The following is a 21,409-nucleotide window of genomic DNA, read 5'->3' as shown; positions in this document are numbered from 1 at the left end:
GCTTGGTTTGAGTTTAAGCCACCAAGTCTGGGACTCGAACCGCAGTCGACTATGGGAGTCCAGCAACATAGCCATTACGCTAACTGCTGGTCCCATAATTTACATTTTAGTAGTCGACATTAATTTTTGTTTGACAATGAACACATAATCCATCCTATGTCTATGATAATTTACCAGACTCAAAGCATTTATTACTTAAAAATTAAAATTTTTATGTATCTGAATGGTGCTGAGAAATAAAAATATGAATTTTTTGCAAAATGGGGTCAGCAGATGATGCAGAGGTTAAGGTGGCTGGAGGTCCGACATGACTGACTGCATAGTTTGAGACCAGATCCCACAGCTTGAAAAGCACGCCTGGCATATGTGCATGTGTATTCAAAATTCTGAGAGGAGAGTGGAAGAAAACAGACTGTGGTATGATCATACCTATGGGGTGATTTCTCACTTTCCTTTTTGCTCTGTCCATCTCCTGTGAGTGCACACACCCTAGAGCATAGGTGGTATGATCATACCACAGTTTGCTAGTTATATTCCCTTAGGTGTAGGGTATGTTTGACCTCTTAAGGGCTCTTTTCCCTTTTTTATAAAAATAAGGCTGAAATAGTTAGTGTCATTATTGTGAGGATTTCAGAAGTTGTTGAATTGATGTGTTCACCCTGTCTTAGATACATTTTAAAAAAAAAAAAACTTCATTGTCCCATGTGATACTGCAAATGATGACATTTAAAAATACCAATTACATTAAAGTATTTCTATGTGTTCTCCCAGGTTTCTAAGGATTTGTTACTAAAAATTAAAAATAGCATTCTTCAGAGGACAGTAGATGGCATGCAGCAAGAGGGCATTCCATACACAGGTGAGTGCATAGATATTATGGACATCATTTACACAGTAACATGCCACTTTGTTTTGTTTGTAAATTATTTATTTAATCTTCTCTATTATCATTTTTTTCTTTTATTTGACTAGAGAGAGACATAGAGAGGAAAACTGAGAAAGTAAACCACTAGATGCAAGACCCAAACTGCTGTTGGCCATGTAGGAGTCCAGCGCCTCAACCACCATGCCTGCTGGCCCCTTGTTTTGTTCTGTTTTATTTTTTAAAGAGTTATTTATTTAATTTTATTTATCTGTAATTATTATTATGCAGTTTGATACAAAGAAGTGTGAGAAAGCAAGCCTCCAGATCCAGGACTTGAACTACAATCTGCCACATGGGAGTCCAGCATGCTAACCACCACCCCACCTGCTGGCCCCCCTTGTTTTGTTTTTAATTTGCCGGAGGGCACATGTGTTCACAGACAAAGAGGGAAATGGAGAGAGCACTTTCTAACAGGGTATGACCACACTGTAATACCTTCTCCTCCCTTTCTCTACCCTGGTGGAAGTTTGGGCACTCGATGCATACGCACCTTGTGTGTTAATTTTCAACCCTCTGAGGCTGGAATTCAAACCATAGTCATGGAGGATCCAGCTGCCTTAGCCACCAGTCCACAGAGCTTGCTCAACATACCACTTTTGATTAAACTTTTTCACCACCACCACCCCCTACTTTTTGTAGTTTTTTTGTTTTTGTTTTAGTTTTTTAGGGTTTTTTTGAGAGAGAAATTTTTGCTGTAGGACACATGTGCTTGCCAGAGAGAGACAGAGAGATGGAAAGCGAAAAATCACCCTCCCAGGGGGAAAGGCCATGCTGCAATCCCTTCTCTCCCATTCTTCTCAGGATGTGTGACAAGCACACACACGCACCCAGCATGAGTTTAAGCCACCACATCCAGGACTTGAACTGTGGTTGACTACGTGGAGTCCATCAACGTAACCATTATGCCATCTACTGGTCCCAACCCCCCCACACTTTTTAAATGGACCATTGTTAGAATGTTTATTACTATCATGAAGTTATTCATGATAGTTATTCATGATTCTTGACTCAGATATTTGGCCTTTTATCTTTGTTTCTCTCCAAGACAGGATTAAGGTAGGTCATAGAAACTAATCTTCCCTCACTTTAAAGACCTTCATTCTGGGGACCAACAGGTGATGTGGTGGTTGGAGCACTGGACACTCCCACATGGATGACTGTAGTTCAAGTTCTGGACTTCCTGGCTTGTTTTCTTACTCTCCCTCTCTCTGTCTCTGTTTCTCTCTGCTCAAATTAAAACAAATGAATGAATAAATAAAATTAAATAATTCTTTTACAAAATAAAACCTTCATTATGGAAGGGTCCTATCCTTCCTACTCAGGAAGCAAAAATATTATACAGAAGGACCAGGAATCTCTAGATAGGCCTTGCTGGATTTCCCCACTGGTCTATTACTATTTTGTGCCTATGTTGTAAAGACTCCATAAAAGCTCAAAAGGACAAGATTTGGAGAGTTTATGGATGACTGAACACGTGGAGATTTCTGGAAGTGGTGCATCTAGATAGGGCACGGAAACTCCGTACCTTCCTCCACATGCCTTGCCCTGTTCATTTCTTCATCTATATCCTATAAAATATCCTTTATAATAAATCAATAAACTTAAGTAGTTGTTTCCTAAGTTCTGTAAGCTGCTCTAGAAAATTAATGGAACCCAAAAAGGATGTTGCATTTTGTAACCAGTTGGTAACAAGTTCCAGAGACACAGACTTAGAACTGGTATCTGCAGTGGGGACAGTCTGGTGGAACTGTGGTAGTGAGCCCTCAGCCTGATGGCTGTCTCCAGGTAGATAGCATCAGAACACTTAAGTACATTAGAAGACGTGCAGCTGTTGAGTGCTACGAGATTGCTTGCTTTCTATTGGAGGAGAAAAATCGCCACACATTTTATATTCTAGACTTTATAGTCATAATGTAATGTCTTCATTAATAGATTTCCATTGCTTCTTACTCTCTTGTTTTTTAATGAAGGTGTCCTCTATGCTGGTATAATGTTGACCAAGGAAGGCCCAAAAGTTCTGGAGTTTAATTGCCGTTTTGGTGATCCAGAGTGCCAAGTGGGTAACAATTTTCGATTATAAATCATTACTTTGTAAAATGTGTATAGCTTTGATCTTGGGATTTATTAGCTTTGAAATAATTATCTTTGAAAAATACTTTGAAGTTTTGCTAATACCCCAAAGAATAAAATGTCTCAGGAAATTGTATTTCAGCTGCCATGTTGATTGTGTTTTTCTAGGTAATCCTTCCACTTCTTAAAAGTGATCTTTATGAAGTGATTCAGTCCACTTTAGATGGCCTACTCTGCACATCTCTGCCCATTTGGCTAGAAACCCACACTGCCATAACTGTCGTCATGGCAAGTAAAGGTTATCCTGGAGAATACAGCAAGGGTATGGAGATAACAGGTGAGCATCAGAAAACGAGATTGAATTGCAGTGTAACGAGTGACCTGTGCCACAGCAGGCCTTCCTCCCATTCTAATGCTTGCTCCTATAAAGGGTGTGAAGACATCAAAAACCTTTCAGAAGTTCTGAACATGACTTTGCTTGTTGGATAAATATCCAGAATCACTGTATGTAGAGAACTGACCTCCATTTGCTTTCCTACACAAGGAGGACGTAAGTGGACTAAGTGTCCAGATTATCATGCAGTGTTGCCTTTCACTTCTGCCTTCCCAGAACAAGGGCAATAATGGGATTATTTGAGACTAGGAGAAACATTTCTATAAACTATGTCAGTAAGATAACATTTTAAAGGCAAGGTCTCTGCATGTTAACATGCATAAAAACTTGTGTGGTTAGACCACTGCCCTCCCCCAGTTTAAAGTGTACCACATAGTCACTTGGATGTCAGAATTAAAACAGTTTCAGCATTTAGCCATCTCTTCCCTTTCTCATTACAGAAAGCAAGACTTCAAGGTAAATTGTATTAAATCAAACAGTCCTTATAAATGCCATGAAGTGGGACCAGCAGTTGGTATAATGGCTATGTTGCTGGACTCCCACATAGTTGACCACGGTTCAAGTCCCAGACCCAATGGCTTAAACTCATGCCAGGCGTGTGTGTGTGCGTGCCCACTCCCCGAGAGGAGAATGAAGGAGAAGGGATTACAGCATGGCCATCCCCCCTGGGTGCGTGATTTCTCACTTTCTGTCTCTCTGTCTCTCTGGTGAGCGCACGCGCCCTATAGCAAAAACCTCTCAAGCCCCCCTAAAAAAAAAACCCCCAAAAAAAAAAAAAAAAAAAAAAAGCCAAGTAATGGGGGACCAGCAGATGGTCTAGTGGTTACATCGCTGGACTCCCACATGGCTGACCATGGTCTGAGTCCCAGACTCGGCAGCATGAAACTCATACCAGGTGCATATGCACACACACCCAAAATCCTGAGAGGAGAAGGGATTGTAGTGTGGCCATTCACCCTTACCCCCGTGGAGCGGGGGAGGGAAGATTGCTCACTTTCTGACTTCTCTGTCTCTCAGGCAAGCACATGCACCCTGTAACAAAAATTTCTCTTAACAGGACCAGCAAATGGCATAATGGTTACGTCACTGGACTCCCATGTAGTTAACTCTGGTTCAAGTACTGAACCCAGCAGCTTAAAAACAAGTGCCTACACCCTATATCAAAAATATCTCTCTCATTAAAAAGAAAAAGCCAAATGGAGAGCCAGCAGATAGAGTAGCGGTTACATTGCTGGACTCCTACATGGCTAACTGTGGTTTGAGTCCCGGACTCAGTGGCTTAAAACTCACAACAGGGAACTACCAGATGACATAATAGTTATGTTGCTGGACTACCACATGTTCAACCATGTTTCAAGTCCCAGAACCAGCAGCTTAAAACTCATGTCAGGCACATATGCATGGTTAAGCAAAATCCCAAGAAGAGAATGGAAGAGAAGGGATTGCAGCATAGCTATCCCCCTGGGGTGATTTCTCACTTTCAGTTCTATCTCTTTGTCTCTCCAGTGAACATACACACTCTATAGTAAAAATCTCTAAAAAGAAAAATAAGTTTAAAAAATATTAAAACCCACACCAGGCATGTGTGTATGCATGCCAAAGATCCCAGGAGGAAAACGGATTACAGTGTGTCCATTTCCTTGGGGCGTGATTTCTCACTTTCCATCTTACTGTCTCTGACTCCTCAGTGAGTCTATGTGCCCTAAGGCAAAAACCTCTTAAAAGAAGGAAAAAATAAAATAAAAAACAAGTGGACCAGTCTTGTGGCCTGGTGGTTAAAGGAGCCAAATTCTTTGTGGCCGACTGTATAGTTTGAATCCCAAACCCGATACCTAGGTACGTGTGCATGCATGTCTCAAATTCCTATAGGGGAGATAAATGGAGTTATGGGATTGTGGCTTGACTATGCCTCATTGGGGAGATGCTTTCTTAAGCCTAGTGGTTAAGGGAGCCAGATCCCACATGACTAGCTGCACAGTTCAAATCTGGCTCCAACGGTTGGAAAAAATACCCGGTATGTGTACACATATGCCCAAAATCTGAACAAGATGGAGAAATGAATTAGAATACATTGAGGCATAACCATACGCCATTAGGGCATGCTTTGTCCCTCTCTCTGTCTTTCTTGGGTAAGCACGTCCATCCTCTAGCAATTTTTTTTTTAAGAATTATTTTATTTCAGTTTATTTATTTATTTATTTTCATTTTACCAGAGAAGAATAGAGAGACAGAGAAAGAGAGAAAGTGACAAAGCAAGAAAGCAAGCCACCAGGTCTAGGACTCAAACCATAACTGGCCATGTGGGAGTCCAGCACCCTTGACTGCCATTCCACCTGCCTGCTCCCATCCTCTAGCAATTTAAAAAAGAAAAAGGAGGGAACCAGCAGTTAGCGTAATGGCTATGTCGCTGGACTCCCACGTAGTCAACCGCAGTTTGCGTCCCGGACCCGGTGGCTTAAAACTCACGCCGGGCGCGTGTGCGTGCATGCCCATGATCCCAAGAGGAGAATGGAGGAGAAGGGATTGCGGCGTGACCATCCCTCCTGGGGGGGTGATTTCTCGCTTTCTGTCTCTATGTCTCTCTCTGTCTGTCTGGCGAGCGCACGCGCCCTATAGCGAAAATCTCTCTCAAAAAAAAAAAAAAAAGAGAGAGAAAAGGACAAAAAGATGGGATAGATTACTTGTATGGTAAAATTTTCTTAAGTTAGAGGCAACAGTTATAATAGTCATCTCCAGCAAAGCAATATTGGATTTTAGCTCCCAGTATTGGGTAACTTACTACTAATTGGCTCTGATATATAAAACACTCAAAGAATACGTAGGATACCAAACTACCAGTTGGATACCAAAAAGTAAAATGGAAAAGGAAAAAGAAAAAGATGAGTAGAAGATAGCAGATTTTTTTTTTAATTAAATGAAGGGAGCCTTGGGGTCAGCAGGTGGCATGGCAGCAAAGGGCATTGGACTCCAATAGGGCCAATTGTGATTGGAGTCCTGGAAGCTTACTTTCTCAATTTCTCTCTTTCTCTTTCTGTCTCTCTAGTGAGCACATGTACCCTATAGTAAATTTTAAAAAGAAAAAACAGAAAACCTTGTTGCAGTATATGCTAGATGCTACTGCGTGGTAGGCTGAGGCTACCTGGGAGACCCTGGTTCAATTCGTGGCTCATCCTAAAAAGCTGGATGTGCCAGTATACATTTGTTGTTTCAGCTGCTAGGGAAGCTGAAGCAAGAAGATTGTGACAAAAAGAACCTGTCTTAAACATCACAAACACACACCACAAAAATAATTACAAGACAGGGATGTTATCTTTATATAAACTGTCCACATTATTCAGTCTAGAATTTAGAACTATAGGGACCACTAGTTAGCGTAATGGCTATGTTGCTGGACTCCCATGTAGTCGACCACGGTTCAAGTCCTGCACCCGGTGTCTTAAAACACGCCAGGCGCACGTGCGTGCATGCCCAAGATCCCAAGAGGAGAATGGAAGAGAAGGGATTGCAGCGTGGCCATCCCCCCTGGGGGGTGATTTCTCACTTTCTGTGTCTCTGTCTGTCTGGCGAGCGCACATACTCTATAGCAAAAACCTCTCCAAAAAAAAAAAAGAAAAGAAAAAGAATTTAGAACTATAGTCTAAGGACCAGTAGATGGCATAATGGTTACATCACTGGACTCCCATGTAGTCCATTGTGGTTCAGTTCTTGGACCCAGAGGCTTACAATTTATGCCAGGCGCGTGTGCGTGCGTGCCCAAGATCCCAAGAGGAGAATGGAGGAGAAGGGATTGCGGCGTGACCATCCCCCCTGGGGGGTGATTTCTCACTTTCTGTCTCTCAGGCAAACACACATGCCCTATAGCTAAGATCTTCCTCTCAAAAAAACAGAATAGTCTGGAACCAGCAGTTAGCGTAATGGCTATGTCGCTAGACTCCCACGTAGTCGACCGTGGTTCACGTCCCGGACCCATTGGCTTAAAACTCACGCCGGGCGCGTGTGCGTGTGTGCCCAAGATCCCAAGAGGAGAATGGAGGAGAAGGGATTGCGGCGTGACCATCCCCCCTGGGGGGTGATTTCTCGTTTTCTGTCTCTCTGTCTCTCTCTCTGTCTGGCGAGCGCACGCACCCTATAGTGAAAATCTCAAAAAAAAAAAAAAAAACCAGAATAGTCTAATGTTTAAAGTATAAAATTGTATCTGAGAGCTTGAAAATAATTCAGTAGAAAATGAAGCCAGGAATTTGGGACTGAACCCAAAACTTAATTTGAGTAAAATTTGTTTTAAGATTGTGTAATTGATAAGGGAAAAGATCACTTACAGTGATTCCATTGGCTACTTTTTCTTTTTTTTGGAGAGGTTGTTATAGGGCGCATGCGCTCACCAGAGAGACAGAAAGTGAGAAATCACCCCCCGAGGGGATGGCCATGCCACAATCCCTTCTACATTCTCTTCTCAGGATCTTGGGCACGCACGCACATGCACCTGGCGAGAGTATAAGCCACCATGTCTGGGACTCACACAACAGTCAACTACATGGGAGTCCAGTGATACAGCCATTACGCCAACTGCTGGTCCCCCATTGGTTACTTTAAAAAGAAAGAAAACAGCAAACTTGAATGGTTATAATAAAGGGAAAGGAAGTTGTCTTATTCTTAAGTAAAAAACATAAATGTGATCAAATGTAGGAAGCATTCATTGATGTTTAGTTTCTGTATATTTTTACTTTTTTATTTCTAACTATATGCTTTCTAGGTTTTTTTTTTTAATATTTACTTATTTATTTCTGTTTGTTGTTGTTATTGTTGTTGTTTAATTTGACCAGAGACAGAAAGGGAAAGTGAGAAAGCAAACTACGAGGTCTGGGATCTGAACTGCCGTAAGCCATGTGGGAATCTGGCGCCTTTAACCACCATGCCACCTGCTGCCTTCTGCTTTCTAGGTTTTTATCATAGGGTGGGTGTGCTCACCAGAGACAGAAACAGTGAAGGGAAAAGCGAGCAATCACACTGCCCCTCCTCCCACACACACACAGATGGACCAGAGACAGAAACAGTGAAGGGGAAAAGTGAGCAATCTCACCACCCTGTACACACACACACACACACACACACACACACACACACACACAGATGGCAACTCCACAGTCCCTTCTCCATTCTCCTTGGATTTTGGGACGTGTACACACAAATGCACTGTGTTGGGGGTTTTTTTGGTTTTTGGTTTTTGGGGGTTTTTTTGGGGGGGGATTTTTGCTATAGGGCACATGTGCTCACCAGAGACAGAAAGCAAGAAATCACCCCCAAGGGAGAATTGCCACGCCATAATTTCTCTTCCTCCATTCTCTTCTCAGAATCACGGGCATGCACGTACATGTACCCAGTGTGAGTTTTAAGCCACCATGTCCTGGACTTGAGTCGACCACATGGGAGCCCAGTGACATAACCAGTATGCCATCTACTAGTCCCGTCCAGTGTCATTTTTCAACCCACCAGATCTGAGACTCAAATTGCAATTGTGCATGTGAGAGTCAAGCACCTTAACCACTATGCTACCTCCTGGCCCTTAACTGTATAGTTTTTAACGCTCAAACTTTGAGCTTTAGCTCCCCCTCCTCCAATGATACAGTTGTTACAGGTTTTGTTTGTTAATTTGGGGAGGGGGATTTTTGCTATAGGGCGTGTGCACTTGCCAGAAAGAGAGATAGAAAGCGAGAAATCACCCCCCGGTGGGGATGGCCCTGCCACAATCCCTTCTCCTCCATACTCGTCTCGGGATCCTGGGCACGCACACACATGCACCTGGCGTGAGTTTAAGCCACTGGATCCAGGACTTGAACTGTGGTCAGCTACATGGGAGTTCAGTGACATAGCCATGACACTAACTGCTGGTCTCCCAGTTTTCTTTTATATTTTTGTCAAGGCCTATACGCTAGCCCCAGAGAGACATCGAAAGTGAGAAAGCACCCTCTACAGGGGATGACTATGCCACAATCTCCTCTCTTCCATTCTCTCCTTCGGGTTTTGTGGGTGCATACAGACATGCCTAGTTTGTTTTCCAAGCTGCCAGGTCCAGGAGTCAAACCACACAGTGGACCATGTGAGACCCAGCCCCCTTTACTACCACACCGCCTGGCTGGCTCAATTGTTGAGATTTACAACATAAGCTCTTAGGAATACAGTCATGTGTCACTTAATACAAACATAATCTGAAAAGTATATTGTTTCCAATTTCATCATTACGAGTTTACAGAGTACACAGATCTTGGCTACAAATCTATACAGCATGTTATTGCACTGAATTCTGTAGACAATTGTAGCACAAGAATAATTGTGTATCTAAACATTGAAAAGATAATAATACGAACATGGTATAAAGGATAAAAAAAGGTACACCTGGATAGAGCACTTAACATGAACTAGATTTGCTGGAACTGGAAGCTGCTCTGGGTGAGTCAGTGAGTAGCAAGTGAAGACATAGGACTTTACTATTAACTTCTCTAGACTTTGTAACTGTCCATTAAGGCTACACTAAGTTTATTTAAAAACTATTTTTATTTCTTCAGTAACAAGTTAACCTTAGTTTACATTAACTTTGTGACTCTTGTAGTAATATATAAAACAAATCATTCAGCTTTACAGACATTTTTTATATCTTTCTATATCCTTAAGCTTTTATGAGCTTTTTACTTCTTTTTTGATTTAAGGTGCATGTACTCACTAGAGAAGAGAAAGCACTCTCCATGGAAAAAAATCACACCACAGTCCCTTCCTTCTCTCTCCATCCTTTCAGGATTTGGGGGATGCACACATACACACATAGTGTGTTCCTCAAGCATCCAAGTCTAGGACTTGAACTGCATGGTCAACCATGTAGCATCTAGCTGCCTTAACCACCAGACCACAGAACCAACCCACGTTTTACTATTTAGAAAAAAAAAAAAAATTCTGGGTCAGCCAGTGGCATTTCAAGTCCCTGACCTAGCAGCTTGAAAATACACTGGGTACATGTGCATGTGTGCACAAAATCCCAAAAGGAGAGGTGGAACAGAAAGAATTATGGTGTGAACATGCTCTGTAGGGATTGCTTTCTCTCTTTTTCTTCCTCTCTCTCTGTCCTCAGGGAGCACACACTATCTCTAGCAAATTTAAGAAATTAGAAAGTAAATTCTTTTTAAACTTATTAAAAAGTAAGACACACATAAATTTGCCTAGGCCTACATGCAATCAAGATCATCAATATCTCGTCTCCTCCTTCCACATTTTGTCCCACTGGATAGACTGTGGTGGACAAAATTAAATCAAGTATGAGAGAAAATGATGTAGTCAAAGGAACTCAGTAAGCCTAGATAGGCTATTGGGCATATAGACCACACTGTTTTATAGTTAACTTTTTTTAATAATTAGAAGGAATACACTCTAAAATAGCATAATTAGTACATAAATCTAAACATAGTTGTTCATGATCAAACACCATGTATAGTACATAATTGTATGTTCTATACTTCTGTGAAAGTAGCAACACAGTAGGGTAGTTTACAGCAGCATCACAAGCACTTCAGTTATGCATTTGCTATGGTGTGAGGATAGCTACAGTGTTACTAGGCAATAGAAATTTTCCAGCTGGATTATAATCTTATATTACAATTGTCATACTCACCATCTATTGATTGAAACGTGTTTGCCACACATGATAGAATAGTTATCACTCTAAAATAGAACAGTGTTCTTGACAGAAAGGGTTTGAGTTTGTTTAGTATTATATTAGTTCCTGCCAGTAGGATTCTTTTTTTGCTGTAGGTGCATGTACCTGTCAGGGGCAGGGGGAAAAAAGTAAGAAAGCACCTCTAGTGTGCGTGGCCACCCATTGTCCCTTCTCCATTCTATCAGGATTTGGGGCACACACACACACACACCTGTTCAACATGTTTTTCAAGCCATCTAGGATTCAAACAGCAGTCAGGCAGGTGAGATCCAGCTACCTTAACCACCATGCCACCGCCGGGCCTGCCAATAGGACTCCTCTGAAGATTAAATGAGATAAAGGTGGGGTTTGGAGGAGAATTCTTCGTTTTTTAGTTTATTTTCATGAGAGAAAGACCAGTACCCTGAACAAGGCCTTGTGGTCCTTCCCCCAGCCTTCTTAGACAGCCAGGATCATGGGCAGGTACATACATACCCAGCATGAACAGATCAACAAAGAAGTCAAACTCTGATCTTCCATAAGGCTTCTAGCAGTGTATAGTGTTCCACTTCCACCATGCCACTGCCGATGGGCTGACGTGGGTTTTTTTGTTTTTTAGCTTACTAAAGTTATAAATCACTACATTGTGAAATACTGTTGCTACTTCACATTGTCAAATTTGTTCTCTTAACAGGATTTTCTGAGGCTCAAGCTTTAGGACTAGAGGTTTTCCACGCAGGCACTACCTTCAAAGATGGCAGGGTAGTGACCAGTGGGGGTAGAGTCCTCACAATAACGTCCATCCAGGAAAATCTCATATCAGCCCTTGAAGAAGCCAAGAAGGGACTAGCTGCTATAAAGTTTGAGGGAGCAATTTATAGGAAGGACATCGGCTTCCGTGCTATAGCTTTCCTCCAGCAGCCCAGGTAAAATTGTATTACTGAGTGATTATAGCTTAGTTTCACAACTAGGCTAAATAGCCAAGTAGAAAATGTCGTTAGCCCTGTAAAGTCATTTTAATGTTCTTTGTCTCTAGGGGATTGATCTGATGATCTTGGTTCATAATTCGTTTTGAGGAAAAACTGCTTATAACAGTATTGATATTAAATGGGGGGTGGGGAACACCCCATAGTGGTTTCTTATATTTGAAAAGTTTAGCAAAATTGCAGTAATGTTAAGAATTTTTTTCCTTGAGCTATCACAGTTAAATATTGTATTCGAATCATTTCCTTGATTTGTCAAAGAATTTAAGATTAAAATATTGGTCATCTAACTTTGTAACTTAATTTGATTATACGGTAAGCTTGTGTAGTCTCATTTTATCACTGCATGTATGTCTATTACTGAAATGTATTTTTGACCCTTACTATTTCATTTATTGGTTTGTATAACACTTATAAAATCAATAAACTATTAGCTGCAAATGTGGGTGTTTTGATTTCTTAAGTGTGTTTATATATATACACACATTTAGTATTGTTCTCTATGTTCATCTGTGGTAACATTTTAAGGCACAATGAAAAAAAATTTAGCAACATAATTCAAGCTATACTGTTACTGAGAGATTTTTAAAGTTTAAGAACTGGAATTTTTGAGAAACAGGACTATTAAAACACCATGCTAAAAATTTATTTTTCATTTGAAAATGACTAGATTGTATTGAAATGGCCTTTTTCGAGGGACTGCAGTCTCCGTTCTTGAGTCCTTTAAAAATGAAATCGGAGTTGCTATCCAAGGGAAAGTTTTTTAAAGCATTAGGACTTTGTTTCCCTTCTTGGAATGGCTCTGGGCCACTGATTGGGGTTACTGCCAATGTTCTCACCTTTAGTTGTACTACCCTACCAGCTATTTCTAATAAAACCTCGCCTGTTTTTTTCATGTATCGCTGCATCCCAGTGGGCCAAAGTTCTTGTTATTGCCAAGCAAGACTGCTAAATTCAAAGCCATTCACAAAGGTGATCTCTTAAATGTTGATCTCCAGTGTGTTGCTTCTATATAAAAGAAATGATGCACCAAACATCTTTACCTGGTTTCACCTTTTCTGTTTTGTTTCATCTTGTTCTTACTACTCGGCTATAAGGAAACGGATACAGTTATATATTGGTGCAATAAGAACTTAGTTTTATTATTTAGGGATTTTTCTGTAGAGTTTTTAATAGCTCTAATTTTTACTTTGCTGATTTGGTTTTGGCCCTCCTTTTCTGCCCATACCAAACTTAACCAACAAAGGTTATGGCAAAAAATCAGTATATTTAAAAGTGGAGTGAGTGGTGGTTACCAGGGGTTGAGGGAAGCAGAGAAAATGGGAATTATTATTTAATATGTGCAGTTTTCAGTTTTACAAGATGAAAGGAGTTTTGGAGATGCGTGTTGGTGATCATTGCATTATGAATGTAATACCTCTGAACTGTGAACTTAAAAATGGCTAAAATGGTTAATTATATGTTATACATATTTTACCACAATAAAAAAATTAGTTTTAAAAGTTGTGGTTAAAGAATTCCCACATGGTTGACCGTGGTTCAAGTCCCGGACCTGGTGGCTTGCTTTCTCATTTTCCCTTTTTATGTCTGTCTCTCTCTGGTCAAATTAAAAAATAATAACAACAAATGGAATTAAATAAATAATTTTTTAAAAAGTATATTTAGCAGCCTGTGAGATGTGCTTTTTAAAGAAATAGGTAAAGTTAGATGAATGGTTCTCAATAGAAGTAATAACAATGGAATCTACTGGGGACATTGTTTAAACATATTTTACTTCTCAGGGCAGGCCCTAGACTAGTTAAATCAGAATCTCAATGGATGGGGCCCAGCCATTGCCTTGTTGTTAATTATTTATTTATCTATTTTATCTTATTTTTTGTTACTATTTTTAGGTTGCTGTAGGGAATGTGCACTCACCAGAGACAGAGAGAGGGAAAGTGAGAAAGCAAGGCAACAGGCCCTGGATTTGAACCACAGTCACTCGTGGATAGTGCAGTACCCTAACCACCATGCCACCTGCTAGCCCCAGCACTGACTTTTTAAAATGTATAAGCACCTTAGGGTATATGAGAATCACTTGGGATATCTTCTGCTTTAAATAATATTGTAAGATTTAAAATAATTTTCCCTGGCATTTAGGTGATGTCTTAGTTTTGGTGTTGTTAATTCTTTAGGGGCCTGACTTACAAGGAATCAGGGGTAGACATTGCTGCTGGAAATATGCTGGTCAAGAAAATTCAGCCTTTAGCAAAAGCCACCTCTAGGTCAGGTGAGTGAGATCCTGTACTTTTCTGATTCATTACCTTTGACAGACATTGTGAATTCATTTGAATTTTTTTCTTTTAATTTGCTAGAAGGCATGTGCACTCATTGGAGAGAGACAGGAAAAGTGACAGAACACCCTTCCCATGGGGGATGGCCATGCTATAATCCTTTCTCCTCCATTTTTCCTTTTGGGATTTTGGGCACATACATATATCCAGTGTGTTTTTGAAGGCTCTGGTTCCAGGACACAAACAGGATAGTCAGCCATGTGAAATCCAGCCGCCTTAACACCATGCCACTTACTGGCCCTGGTCTTTATATTTAATGGAGGAAAATTTTCCAGATTACTGCCAGTTTGCTGTAAGTCTAGCCCTACGTAAGCTAAACCCATGATCTACCTCCTTTCTGGTCTCTAATATTAAGGAAAGCATTTATCTATGATTTTACACTCTAAAGCACATGTAACTTCCTTTGATATTAAGTACTTTATTAGTCGATTCTTTAAGCACATAGTGCACTGTCTCCTATTCTCAGAAAAAGCATCTCTTGTTTTAGCTATTCTTATATAAAAAAGTAGTATATAAAGTTAACCCTTGTACAATATGGGTTTGAACTTTGTGGGTCCACTTATGTAGATATTTTTAATCCTATGAATATATTTTTTCTTTATGATTTTAATAACATTTATTTTCTTTTAATTGTAAAAATACAGCATATAATACATATAAAATGTGTATGTTAATAGTAAGGCTTCTGGTCAACAGTAAACTAACAGTAAGTCTTCTAGTCAACAATAGACTATTGGTAGTTAAGTTTGAGGGGAGGCGAAAGTTACACACAGGGCTGAGCAGTGGCACAGTGGTAAAATGTGATGCTTTGCAAGCCTGACCTACATGGCGGGGTTCTGAGTTCACATCCAGAGAACTTGAATATTGTAGGCATGTGTGCATGCCCATTATCGGGAGCTGGCTGACACTGGGGATGGATCTTGGCGGCATCAAGATCTTTCAGGAGCTCTGTCTGTCTCTTTCATGGGATAAATAAGTAAATGTGTTTAAAAAGATTATGTGCAGATTTTCAATTGTGGGGGTCAGCACGCCTAACCCTCATGTTCAAGGTTTAACTTTATATTCATGTTTAATTAATCTATTAAAATGTAGCAATTGGTTAATTTCTCCCACAGGCTGTGAAGTTGATCTTGGAGGTTTTGCTGGTCTTTTTGACTTGAAAGCAGCCGGTTTCAAAGATCCTCTTCTGGCCTCTGGAACAGATGGTGTTGGAACTAAACTGAAGGTAATGCAACACCTTTGTGAATAAAAGCAGTTTGTGAAAGATAAGAGGGAACTTACTATATGTCAAATGCATATATTTCTCTGTTGACACATATGAGCCAAAAAGAACCATACCAAATAACCACATAATATGCTAATAGATAGATAGATAGATAGATAGATAGATAGTTAGATAGATATAGATATATAACAATAAAATATTATTGAGGCTATTTTTGAATGAAAGGATTTTTTTTTTGAGAGAGAGATTTTTACTATAGGGCGCGTGCACTCGCCAGACAGACAGAGAGAGACATTAGAGACAGAAAGCGAGAAATCACCCCCCAGGGGGGATGGTCACGCCGCAATCCCTTCTCCTCCATTCTCCTCTCGGGATCTTGGGCACGCACGCACACGCGCCCGGCGTGAGTTTTAAGCCACCGGGTCCGGGACGCGAACCGTAGTCGACTACGTGGGAGTCCAGCGACATAGCCATTATGCTAACTGCTGGTTCCCAAAGGATTTCTTTTTAAGAGAGAGATTTTTGCTATAGGGTGCGTGCACTTGCCAGAGAGACAGAGACAGAGAAATTATCCCCCAGGGGGTGGCCATGCTACAATCCATTCTCCATTCTTCTTTAGGGATTTTGGATATGCCCACGCACACACACCCAGTGTGAATTTTAAGCTGCTGGGTCCAGAGCTGAACCACAGTTGACTATGGGAAGTCCAACAACATAACCATTACACCATCTGCTGGTCCTGAAAGGATATTTTAAGGGATAAGGAGTTACGGTTTTGGCCCAACTAGCTGATCAGAATTTAGTATTCTTTCTGTCTTTTGTTTTTTAACTTCCAGAGTGGGATGTAATCACACCACTATCACTTCTCCATTTCTCCATCTCGTTGGAATTTGGCACACCCTGCACATACGCCTGGTGTATTTTTCAAGCTGCCAGGGCCAGAATTTAACCGCAGTCAGCCGTGTGAGATCCAGCTTCCATGACCACTAGGCTTTTTCCTTTATGTAGTAAGAGTTACTAGCCGACAGTGCATATGAACATAGGGGCAACCCAGGAGTCAGGTGAACAGGCAGCATCCAGGTCTGACATGGGTGAAGATATCCTCCATGACAGCAGTCCCAAACCTTTTTAGAACCAGGGATAGGTTTTGTGGAAGACAACTTTTCCATACATGGGTTGGGGAGAGGGATAGTCTCGCGATGATTGAAGTACATTGCATTTATTGTGTACTTTATATCCATTATTATTGCATTGTAATATATAATGAAGTAATTATACATCTCACCAGAATTCAGAATCAGTGGGACCCCTGAGCTTATTTTAACTCACTAGTCCTATCTGCAACCAGATGATCCCGTCTGGGGACTCCTGAGAATCTAATGACTGCTGATCTGACAAGAAGAGCAGAGTTCAGGTGGTAATGAGAGAAATGGAGAGTGGGTATAAATGCAGATCAAACTTCTCTCACTCTCCTGCTCCTCACCTTCTGCTATGTATCCCACTTCCTATTATGCCACAGACCAGCACCAGTCTGGCCCAGAAGTTGAAGACCTCTGCTCTACAGCACTTTACAGGCCAGGTCCAAACATGCCCTTTCTTGTAAGATAAAAACTACACTAAAGGGGCCAGAGGTGGCATGGTGATTAAGGCACTGGACATTCCTACATGGTTGACCACAGTTCATGTTCTGAGCCTGTCAGCTTGCTTTCTCACTTTCTTTCTCTCTCTCTCTCTCTCTCTCTCTCTCTCTCTCTCCCTCTCTCTCTCTCTCTGTCTCTCTCTGGTCAACTTCAAAAAAATAAAATGAAATAATGACAATGAATAAAATTTAATTTTTTTTGAAAGGTTTTTGCTATAGGATACATGCACTCACCAGAAAGACAGAGAGACAAAAAGCAAGAAATTACCCACCAGGGGGAATGGCTACGCCGCAATTCCTTCTGCAGTCTCCTCTCAGGATCTGGGGCATACACACACACGCCTAGCGTGAATTTAAGCTACCAGGTCCAGGACTCGAACTGCGGTCTACTACATGAGAGTCCAGCGACATAGCCATTACGCTGACTGCTGGTTCCCAATTTAAATAAGTCTTTTAAATTATATATACAGGGGGCTGACAAGTGGCATGGTGATTAAAGGCACTGGACTCCTACATGGCCAACCACAGTTCAACTCTCGGACCTGGTGGCTTACTTTCTCACTCACTCTCTGTCTATCTCTGATCAAACTGGAAAATAATAATGATAATAATAAATAAAAGTTAAATAAAATAATTATTTTAAAAAATACATAAATACATATATACTAAATGGTTCAAGAGCTACTGTTACATGCTATATTCATCTGGGCATTCAGCCAAACTGACAGTTACCTTATCCTAAAAGAGTACATTTTTATTGAATGTTTGTAGGATATAGTTAGTTACATGTTTAACTGTTTCTGTTAAGAGTAGCTGGAATTGGGAACCAGCAGTTAGCGTAATGGCTATGTTGCTGGACTCCCACGTAGTTGACCACGGTTCACGTCCTGGACCCGGTGGCTTAAAACTCACGCCGGGCGCATGTGCGTGCGTGCCCAAGATCCCAGGAGGAGAATGGAGGAGAAGGGATTGCGGCGTGACCATCCCCTCCGGGGGTTGATTTCTCACTTTCTGTCTCTATGTCTCTCTCTGTCTGGCGAGCGCACGCGCCCTATAGCGAAAATCTCTCAAAAAAAAAAAAGAGTAGCTGGTATTCGGGGCCAGCAGGTGGTGTGGTGGTTAGGGGCACAGAACTCCCACATGGCCAACCACAGTTCGAGTCCCAGACCTGGCAGCTTGCTTTCTCACTTTCTCTTTCTCTCTTGCTCTCATTCTGTCTCTCTCTCTAGTCAAATTTAAAAATGAATAAAGTTACATAAAATGTTCTATGGCTTAGGAATCTAACTCCTAAAACTGATTCTGCAGTGAGGTATTCCTTCAGAGTCAGAGAGCACACATAAAACCCATAAATTCACACAGTACAGGTTCTTAAAAAGAAGAAACCTGGGGAACCAGCAGTTAGCATAATGGCTATGTCGCTGGACTCCCATGTAGTTGACTGCGGTTCGCGTCCCGGACCCGGTGGCTTAAAACTCACGCTGGGCGCGTGTGCGTGCGTGCCCAAGATCCCGAGAGGAGAATGGAGGAGAAGGGATTGTGGCGTGACCATCCCCCCTGGGGGGTGATTTCTCGCTTTCTGTCTCTATGTCTCTCTCTGTCTGTCTGGCGAGCGCATGCGCCCTATAGCAAAAAACCTCTCCCAAAAAAAAGAAGAAGAAGAAACCTGAAGAAGAAGAAGAAACCTAAGATACCTCTGTGTCTTGGGAATAATAAAATTGATCCTTATTCAATAGACTTGGAATTTTGTTTTTGGACAAGCATCTTTGACAGATGGTGTGATACTCAGTTCTACCAAGTACAGCCATGATTATTTTTTAGCTCACATATGAAAGCAAAGGGGGAAAGCCCCAGAAAACATCCTCAGGTGACTATTCAGGTTTTGATAACTATTACTGGAATAACTAGCGTTCTATTGCTTTGATCCTATAAGACTTTAACCCATGAGATTGGACACAAACTTGGACAGTGACACTGCCAGTGTTTCACCTGCCTAATGTAAAGCTCCAACCACTTTGAAAAGGCAAATTGGCACCTTTTCAACCTGTGCCTCATCTTTTTCTGGAAGTTGAAAATGTGCAGTTGATTTCAGCACTGTAGAAAGATACAAAGCTTTGGTGAGAGAGATTGATGATGAGTCTGCCAGCATATCCAGAGTGACTCCAAAACATCGTCTGGATGATCATATGAGTTTTCCTGGAAACCTGTCGAAGCCTTTAAGGAATAGAAAGAATGGATAGTAAAATGCCTTGCTTTTCTCCAGAAATAAGGACCTTCAAATAGGAACAGTTAAAATACTTGCATATTATGCTTTCATTTGGGTAGAATACTTTATTGGAATAAATTGTTTACTGTGTCAAAGTAACAGAATTGAAATGAGGCTTATTTGTAATAATAAAAACTATAGATTCTTCAAAGAAAAGTGACTAGCCAAAGTCAGTGATATTTGTTAGCCTCCTTTGATAAAATGACAAGATACAGTCGGGAGCTTATCTGTTTTTTTATTATTATTTTTTTTATTTTTATTTACTAGAAGATATGTGCAGCACTTGCCAGGGAGAGAGAGCTAGAGAGGGAAAGTGAAAAAGCACCTCCTATGGTGATGGTCATGCCACACTCCATTCTTTTCCATCTCTCTCTGTCATGATTTTAGTCCCGAACCCACATATGTTTGACATGTTTTTTAAGTCACCAGGTCTGTGACTCAAACCACACTGTCAGCTGTGCGACCCAGACACCTTAACCATGCCACTGGCTGGCCCAGGGTTTCTTTGCTTTTTCTTTTTTTTTTTTTAAAGAGGTTTTTGCTATAGGGCACGTGCACTTGCCAGAGAGATGGAAAGATAGAAAGTGAGAAATCATTCCCCCAGGGGGGATGGCCACACCGCAGTCCCTTCTCCATCCTCCTCTCGGGATCTTGGGCACGCCCGCACATGTGCACAACATGAGTTTAAGCTACTGGGTCCAGGGACTCGAACTGCAGTCAACTACATGGGAGTTCAGCGACATAGCCATTACACTAACTGCTGGTCCCCAGAGTTTATTTTCTAATTGGATGTTCATATTGCTGTCTATAGATTGCCCAGCTGTGCAACAAACATGATACTATTGGTCAAGATTTGGTTGCAATGTGTGTAAATGATATTCTGGCACAAGGAGCAGAGCCCCTCTTCTTCCTTGATTACTTTTCCTGTGGAAAACTTGATCTCGGTACGACTGAAGCTGTTGTTGCTGGAATTGCTAGAGCTTGTGGAAAAGCTGGATGTGCTCTTCTTGGTATGATCATCCACTTTAATCATACACCCTTCTTATTTTGTTGTAGCACTATGTATAAACATGATTGGTGCCAATATAGCTAGAGCAAGAGACTATATGTCACATGATGTGGCAAATATATATATAGCTATTCAAATTAAACTTCGATCTTGGTACCCTCAAACCCCTCCTCAATGCTTTGTTTCCTGGACTCTCTTTCTAAAGGCCTTGTCTTTCTCCCCAATCTTTGGCCCCCTCTTCTGTCCTCATCTTTCTCACTAGCCACCCCAATGGATGGGCCTAGAGGTTACTTCCTCCTAGTTGGCCCTACGGCAGAGACAGATGGGTTCCAGGCATTCCAAATCTTAAGACATATTTTCCCATAGAAAGTGACATAAACGAAAAAAAATGTACCTAGGTTTTATAGAAATATTGCTTACCTGTATATTAGCGTATTCTGAAAAGTGAATTTGTAGGTTGACCTAGGAACAGAAAACTACCTCTTTCATATTACCATTTCTAAGGACAAATCTTTCCCAAAAGCCAAACATTACACACTACAGAACACAGTTTTCTAACTTGGAGTTTGTCTATACCTTACATCTTTACATGGTCTGATTGTACAGTGTACTGTGTTATGCTTTTTAGGCTATGACAGTTGAAGTTGGGCAGTTGTAGTTAAATCACTTTTCTAAGCCTATACCATCAACTGGAAAATGGAGTGATTATAAAGATCAAATATATGTGCATTTTTGAAATTTAACTACTCTAGAATGATGTTATATTCAACTGGGCCTTCAGCCAGACTGACAGTTACCTCATCTAAAAGAATACATTTTTATTGAATGTTTGTAGGATATAGTTACATGTTTAACTGTTTCTGTTAAGAGTAGCTGGTATTGGGGGCCGG

General features: G+C 41.0%; 1 protein-coding gene and 1 pseudogene across 9 annotated transcripts in view; both read left to right on the top strand.

Moving 5' to 3' along the window:
* Positions 1-20,618, top strand: part of LOC102487990 (trifunctional purine biosynthetic protein adenosine-3) — a 37,553-nt gene extending 16,935 nt beyond the window's left edge. For 8 of the 9 annotated variants that reach the window (XM_014589920.2, XM_006153902.3, XM_014589919.2 and 5 more), the window contains 7 exons: positions 772-859; positions 2,896-2,981; positions 3,164-3,332; positions 11,762-11,993; positions 14,225-14,319; positions 15,499-15,608; positions 20,322-20,618. In XM_014589920.2, the coding sequence (XP_014445406.1) occupies positions 772-859; positions 2,896-2,981; positions 3,164-3,332; positions 11,762-11,993; positions 14,225-14,319; positions 15,499-15,608; positions 20,322-20,603 (1,062 nt within the window). In that variant the 3' untranslated portion in view covers positions 20,604-20,618. Of the gene's footprint in view, positions 1-771; positions 860-2,895; positions 2,982-3,163; positions 3,333-11,761; positions 12,495-14,224; positions 14,320-15,498; positions 15,609-20,321 lie in introns of those variants that run through there. The other variant, XM_014589924.2, reaches the window with a different exon arrangement.
* LOC102469744 (archaemetzincin-2 pseudogene) lies at positions 17,119-19,513 on the top strand (annotated as a pseudogene).
* Positions 20,619-21,409: the final 791 nt, after the last annotated feature.

The sequence above is a fragment of the Tupaia chinensis genome, unplaced genomic scaffold (genome assembly GCF_000334495.1).
Source record: "Tupaia chinensis unplaced genomic scaffold, TupChi_1.0 Scaffold000392_1, whole genome shotgun sequence".
NCBI classification, from domain to species: Eukaryota; Metazoa; Chordata; class Mammalia; order Scandentia; family Tupaiidae; genus Tupaia; species Tupaia belangeri.
The sequence above is the reverse complement of the archived record's forward strand: the minus strand, read 5'-3'. Positions and strand labels throughout refer to the sequence as shown.